The 7,418-nt window shown below is 43.2% G+C and overlaps 1 protein-coding gene across 6 annotated transcripts in view; it reads left to right on the forward strand.

The window, feature by feature from the left end:
• Atxn7l1 (ataxin 7 like 1) overlaps window positions 1–6,745 on the forward strand; it is a 243,741-nt gene extending 236,996 nt beyond the window's left edge. For 3 of the 6 annotated variants that reach the window (XM_071613070.1, XM_071613084.1, XM_071613100.1), the window contains 2 exons: window positions 1,741–1,815; window positions 3,609–6,207. In XM_071613070.1, coding sequence (XP_071469171.1) covers window positions 1,741–1,815; window positions 3,609–3,650 — 117 coding nt within the window. In that variant the 3' untranslated portion in view covers window positions 3,651–6,207. Of the gene's footprint in view, window positions 1–1,740; window positions 1,816–3,608; window positions 6,208–6,461 lie in introns of those variants that run through there. The other 3 variants (XM_071613076.1, XM_071613103.1, XM_071613132.1) reach the window with 2 other exon arrangements.
• The last annotated feature ends 673 nt before the right edge of the window (window positions 6,746–7,418 follow it).

The raw sequence follows: 7,418 nt of genomic DNA on the forward strand, positions 1-7,418 counted from the left end.
TGAGGTTGGGCCTTTGCAGCCAGGCCCAACACAGCCCACCATGTACCAAGGACAGTCACAGAGGAAGGGACATACCCACATGTCCCCAGTACTGCCATCCCAGGGACCCAGCTGGGCACAGAACCCTGACTTCCAGGCAGGGCCACTACACTACACTGGTTTGCTGACCATGCCTTGGACAGCAAAACCATGATATCTCACTCATTTTAGATAGAGTTCTAGCAGCTGACACGTGTGATGGTCTCTGTTCCAAGCACTTCAGATATATTAACTCAATAATTACCTGTCATTGCCCCCATCGTAGAGATGAGTCAACCAAGGCACAGAAAGGTTACCCAGCTCACACAGCAAATAGAGTAGGTCTGGGATTTAAAGACAGGCATTTTGCTCTGGAGTCGGGCTTTTGGCCTCCATGCTGTTAAGGGGCTGTCTCCACATTGAGAGACAGCTGCTCTCTTGGTTCTGGGGTCTGCAGGACTGTATGAAATGCTTGGGTGCCACAATGAATCAATCAAAAGCAGTGGCAAAAAAAAAAATCAGATGAGTCTCCACCAGAGTGATTGTCAGGAGGAGAATCAACACTGGTGTTCACCTCTAGGGATTTCCAAGTGTTGGGAAAAGGCCATGGCCTTTGGGGTGTGCACTGATGGTCTTAGAAGGTTGGGAGAGTAAAAGCATAAAGTTGAAAAATCCAAGATAAGCCTGAGCTTTGGGGACAACTTGAGGATCCATTGAATTATGTTTGGTAGATATAAGGCCAGAATTTGCTACCAAGGTATTAAACAGACATGAACTGAGACTGTGTTGCAGGCAAATATCTTTAGGCAAAGGTGAGTTGATGTTGAGGAGGATCTGTGTACAGGCTGAAAGCACTAATTGCCTTTGCAGCCAGGCCTGGTGGCGCCCACCTGTAACCCCATTGGCTCAGGAGGATGAGGCAGAAGGATCGCAAGTTCAAAGCCAGTCTCAACAAAATTAGCAAAGCCCTAAGCAATTTAGTGAGACCCTGTCTCAAAATTAAAAATAAAAAAGGGCTGGAAATATGGCTCAGTGGTTAAGCACTCCTAGGTTCAACCCCTGGTACAAAAAAAGAAAAAGACTTGCCTTTGCAAACAAGTCAGGAACAAGGCACTGGCCCCTGATATTAGCTCCCACGATGTCCCAGCCCACCACGTGACAAGGACAGTCACAGAGGAAGGGATCCATCCACATGTCCCCAGTACTGCCACCCCAGGGTCCTAGCTGAGCACAGTGTCCTGCCCTTCCTACACTTGCAGGGGCAGCCAGCACCATTGTGCTGATTTTCTGAATGCTGTCTCCTGGCCAGAAAACCCGATGCAGAAACAGGCCTAGGTGTCTTTAGCCACTGATGGTCCAAGGGAATCTGGGCTGGAGACAAGGTGGGTCTGCAATGTGGGTCAGAGGTAGGTGAACTTGTGTAGCCCACACGTGGACGTGCTGGGGTTCCCAGGAGAGGCCAGCTTCTCACCAGATACTTCACCCTGACACTTGCAGTCTGTCCATCTGGGGAGCAAAATTAGAAGTTCGCTACCATCCTACTTTTCCTCTGGGAACCATTGTCACTTTCTCTGCCACTGAAGATGGAAAGGCTCATTCAGAAGCAGTGTGAGAGAATGAGGCCCGTTGCACAGCCCTGCTCCTCACCCCCAGCAGTGTGGTGTCGGAGGGACTTTCCAAGGTGCCTCTGGTGTCTGAGTGGGTTTCACTGGTGTCTTTCAGGTTGGGAAAAATAGCAGCCTAGCTTTGTCACAATCCAGTCCTTCAAGCATATCCAGCCCAGGACACAGCCGACAGGTAAGTTAATGGGGGTCACGATGATCCACAGAGTCCATATCAGGGCAAAAAGAGTGGGCTGGGCATTGGGGTCAGAGGTCAGACCCTAATTCAAACCTCACCTCTAGTTAAGAGTGTGATTACCTGGCTCCCAAACCTAGCTAGGCCTTCTCGTTATTAACTTTACTCCTTGAACAAGTTACTTAACTTCTCTGTGCTTCCATTTCCTCATGTATAAAGGGGAGCCCCTCATGGCCACTAACGCCGTAAGGCTCTTGGGAGAATTAAATTAGTTTATTCACATAAAATCTCTGGAAAATGCCTGGCACGCAGCAAACACACAAGTGTTAGCTGTTATTATTATTATCAGATGTGTGATCGTAGGCAGATTGCTTCTCTGGGTCTCGGTTTTTTCATCAGTTATGTGCCAAAATTGGGCTGGCAGGGTAGCCTCGTGGTAGAACACTTGCCTGGTACACATGAGGTCCTGAGTTCAATCCTGAGTGCTGCAAAAAAAAGAAAAGAAAAGAAAAGGGCAAAATTGATGCTTACGTCCTAATAGCATTGTGAAATTTAAATAAGATGATGTTGATTAAAGGGCTTACTCGTGACATTTATCAGTCTGTGCTTTCTCAAAGGCCTGGTGAACTGTACTTGTCTTTCAAGATGTGGTTTCATGCTAGGCATATTCAGGATAGATTTAGCAGTTTTTATGAACTTGAGGTGTGAGAGTAGTCAACGTACAAGCTCAGGGATATGATTTTTCTCAGTGGAGTGTGTGTGCGTGTGTGTGTGTGTGTGTGTGAAGAAAGCAAGGAGGGTCAGGGGTGGGGTTGTGCCTCAATTACATGTCATGTTGTTTTGGACATGCAGTCATGTTTTATAGACACTAAAGAGCAACATGTTTGTGTTTTGCCCTTTGAGATTTTCCCACAAATCTTGGGTAGAGTGTAGGGGAAAAAGATTACGGGGAAACTTTTTGTATCCCTAGATGCAAAGGGTCTCCCCACTATTTTGAGTGGCTATGGGCCTCTTTGCACTTGAGCCTCTGCAGCCTATCATCTGTGCTAGTCTGGGAGGGTGGCGCCTCTATGCTTAGTCAGCTTCTGTGGTGGGGGGGGGCCCTGGCAGAGGTTGCTGAGTGTGTCTAGAGAATACATTTTCACCCTCACCAAGCATGTGTCCATAGCTCCAGGTCCCTTGCTGGGAAAACGAATGCTGGCAGTGAGACTTAATAAATATGGAATAATACCAACAGCTACTACTTGGTGAGCACTGTCTCTGCAGCTGTGCTAAGCCCTTTACATACTGTATGTACATACTTGTAACAACCCCATGAGGGACAAGAGTATACTCCTGTGATAGATGGAGATGGCTGTCCTAAGAAGCTAAGTAACTTGAACCCAAAATCTTGCTTCTCTAAAGCCTCTGTATTTAACCCAACGGTATACTCCTTCCTTAGATAATTCATTGGGCCATCTGTAGGTTATGTAGGAAAAGGTGAACCAATAGAGGGGAAAAAAATGAAGACATCACTTATTCCAGTCCTCTCTCCAGGAGAGGAGTTCCAGGAATGTCCACTGCATTTGTCCCTGTGTTTTCCTCCAGTCCTAGGATCATGGTGACTACATAACATATCTGGAGTCCTTTATAGCCATCACCTCATTTGCTTATTACAGCTGTCCTTTGCCATGTACTGGAGGTAGGATGTTATCCTTTCTGTTATGGTTGAGAAAACTGAGGCTCCATCCTTGAATTTTCATGGGCTATCCCAAATGTATGGTTTTGAAACAAGTTTTTCTTTTCTTTCCTAGAAGAACACAAACAGAATGGGCAGGATAAGGACTCTTCCATAACAAGACTATGAAGCCACTTCCAAAACAATTCCTGGTTGTGATCCCACCCCAGGAGGCCATGGCAGGAGGAGGAGGGAGGGGAGTGGGCCCTTGGGGAGTGTCTCTTCCCTATGCCCTGCCTGTGGCTCTGGCCTTTCTTCTTCTTTTTTTTTTAAATGATCAGTTTTTTTTGTTGTTGTTGTTTTTGAAGAAACAGAAAAAGGCAAAAGAACGTGGATTTGAAACTTTCAGAAAACAATACCAGTGTTTTCTTTCCATTTTTCATTTGCCACATTTATACATTCTTCCAAATTTGGGGTCACTTCCCTCACTCCTGATGCTGCTACCCCACCATAATTTTGCTCCTGCCCTGAGAGCAGACGTCGCAGAATGTCAGTTCTGGGTTGGCGCCGTCTGAAGCTCTTGAACTTTAGCACATGCAGAGCTCTTCTTCCTTGTTCTCTCCCACCGCATCCCTCCCATCCCCAACCTGCCACTCACAGGGCAGGAGGGGCCCACTGGCCATCAGAAGTGGCTGGATCCCACCAGTACCCCCTGGACAGCATGCTGGTGAAGGGGTTTTGTTAGGGAGGATCCTGAGAGGAAAGAGCCAGAGGGTATGTGAGTGCCCTCAACAGATTTCTGCAGCCCAGCAGGCAAAATTGAGAACATTGGCTGCTTAATGACCTGGTTTACCAATACCAGTGTCTAGCTGTACAGCTCAGAAAAGACATACAGGAGAAGCAGAGGGGACCTGGAAGAGTGGTAGAAAGCAGAACCTGGCCAGTAGGAGACAATGTCCCTTAAAAAATGGTGGGGACCAAGTAACTGTGACGGTCTGAGCTTGTTAGGAATCAATTCTGCAGAATCCCTTCCAGGGCACGGTGTGCAGGTTCCCAAAGTTGAGTGAGTCAGAGATGGAGGAATCCCAGGGGAAAGGCCACTGAACCAAAAAAGTCACTCCATCAGGAAGCATGGTGATCTTCAGCTAAAGGTTCTCAAGTTGCCCTCTGGGGACAGGAAAGATCCTCAAGGGGAAAGCCTCCATGGAGGATCATGTATCAAATCCCTTGTGAAAATAAATACTAGCATTGCCCACTCATGCCCAGAGGGGAGCTTGCATTGCCCACCTACACCCAGAAGTGAGCATGCATTCTGTTCTCAGATGCCCCAACTCAGACAGCCACCCCTGAGAAGGAATGGTAAGGACGTGCCATCGCTTAGTGAAGAGCCATTTGGAAGAGCTGAAGAGAGACATTGGAGCATCGCAGCTATGAAGTTTTTCACACTGGAGTTTTGAAAGAAACAGCAATACCATAAACTCTAATAAGGAATCATCATCAGGAACGGAATTCCTAATGTGAAATAGGTGTTCTGTGCTATTAATTAATCTGATAAGTTTGCATACAACAGAGATGCTAGGAGGTTCTCTTTCATCCTGAAATCAGAAATGCTAGTCTCGCGGCTGGGTGCAACCCCCAATCCCAAGGTTTTCCTTTATTTTCCCATCCCCCAACCCAAAGATCAGACTACTGTTAAGTTTCACCACACGATTGGAATCTGCAAAGGTGGGAGGCCAACGGAGTGATCTGCATTGATGGAATTGCACTGACAGTATTTCTTATAGGATTACTAAATTTTTTAATATAAAAAAAGATTTTTTTAAAAATCAGGAGTTGATATTAAGTACCAGGACATTAGTTCAGATTATTTCATTTTTATTTCAACAGTGTTAAAAGTGCACTTATATGCTGGTTTATTTGAGTCTTGGAAAAAAGAGACTGCAAATTGAAGGGACGATTGTTAACTTTTTCTTTTTAAAAAAAAAAAGGTTAAGGCAGATTTTAAGACTTATAAATGTTTAAGAAATTATAAACAAGGTTAGACCCTTTGAAAAAAAAGTTTAGAAGATATTCTTAAAGTAAATTTTTATAGTGTTAATTTTGTAATAATTTATGTTTTACTATATTACAGAGCTAACTGACCAGAATAGTTTCAGAAACAATATGAAACTTAGGAAAGTTTAAGCAATGTTTATATTTTTAAAATGTTCTTTGAATTATGTTTTTATTGTATGTTTCTTCAGACCGAAAAGTATGTACATATCTTTGTTATTTTTGCACAATTTTTGTCTTCTTCGGTTTTAGAAGTCTGATGTTTTTTATAATTTATTTTGAGTTTTAAAACTTGCAGGAGTAGAAACAAAACCAATCTCAGCAACAAAATAACCCTCTGATTTATAAACTTTTACACTCGAAGAGGGAAAACAAAGGTTGAGAGATGAAGTGGCTGCTTCTGAGAAATAATGTCTCAACAGGGACTGATGGAGCGGGTTCAACATTTTAGCTCCCTGCGTCTTGAAATGGAAGCTGGAATAAAGAGGTTCCTCACCAAATGCTGCTTACTTTCTTGAAAAACTGGCTCTGACCAAGGTGAGGACATTTATGGATAACTGAGCAAAAAGGGAAAACCCACGGTATTTCTTCTTTCGCAATCAACCACAGGTTTACTTTGTAATGATGTATTAAAACTTGCAGCTTGAAAAGTGGAATGCAAATAAAGGTTTTCTTTGGGTTTATTTTCATGGAGTTCAACTGGACCAGCCTATAAAGCATCTTTAGGGTGGTATCCTTTGGGTCCTTCTGTTCTGCACACCCCCAAACAGCCTTCTCTCCCAGCCCCTTGACTGCACACACCCCTATTTGCCTGAAGATCTCCTGACTTGTCGCCAGCCATAGAGGCTCGAAAGCTCTGGTTAAACATAACGCAATGCATAGACCTGTCAGCCATAAAAAAAAAAAAAAAAAAGGAAGAAAGAAAGAAAAGAAAGAGGAAAAAAAAAGCGACTTGGATAACTTGTATGCCTTCTTTTGTATCAATGTACCAATTGTAAATAATGCTGATCAACCTTTGTAGAGAATAGTTTATACAGCATATTCTATTATTGCTGATTCTCAGTGAACTCTTGTTTTAAAAAAGGAAAAAAAAGAAATTTTCTATTTACACCTTATATTTTGTTATGCTGTTGGCCCATGGCACTTTAACAAAACTCTGTGGGTTTAGGTAGCTGGTCAGTCATGGGGTACATTAAATAACTGTTGTTGCACAGACAAGAATTTGCACCTGCTCATTTGTCCTTTCCTACTACCGATTTTAGAACCTTTTCCAGAAGAATTTTGAAGAAAGCATGTCCAATCATTCTAAACAAATGCCACACTTGTGGAGTGGGTTTCTTTTCTACGATCCATATTTTGTAACACTAAGTATTTTCCTTCTTTGTCCCGCACCTTTATGTATTAGCACTATCAGATAGAATTCATTCCATGCCTGTGATATTGTAAGCAGAATAAATGTAAGGAGGTGTAAATAGTAAATTATATGGCTTACAGTTTTAAAAAGAAAGAACAAATATGTATCTATTGATACTGCCATGGTTCAGCATCAGGCCTGGAAATATTCTCCAGTAAGCGATTGTAATTATTATTTTTTTTTTGCTTTTTTTTTCTTTTGTAACATGGCTTTGTAAATAAAATAATTTATATGTTTGTAAAAAAGAAAGAAAGAAAGAAAGAAAGTCTTGGGGTTTTCATAAATTCTAAACTTTTGGTCTGCCTTTCTTTTCTTGTGGGTGACAGCACTGTCACCAGAAGAGCCTTCTCCCTAGAACATACGTTTGCAGCAGGAGATGACGGGGATAGTGAATTCATTGGCCAAATATTTATGGAGCCTCCTCTCTGTGCCTGCCCCTGAGCTAGGCGCTGTGTGTTCAGTGAAGAGAAACAGACACAA

Source organism: Marmota flaviventris, chromosome 1 (assembly GCF_047511675.1).
Source record: "Marmota flaviventris isolate mMarFla1 chromosome 1, mMarFla1.hap1, whole genome shotgun sequence".
NCBI lineage: Eukaryota > Metazoa > Chordata > Mammalia > Rodentia > Sciuridae > Marmota > Marmota flaviventris.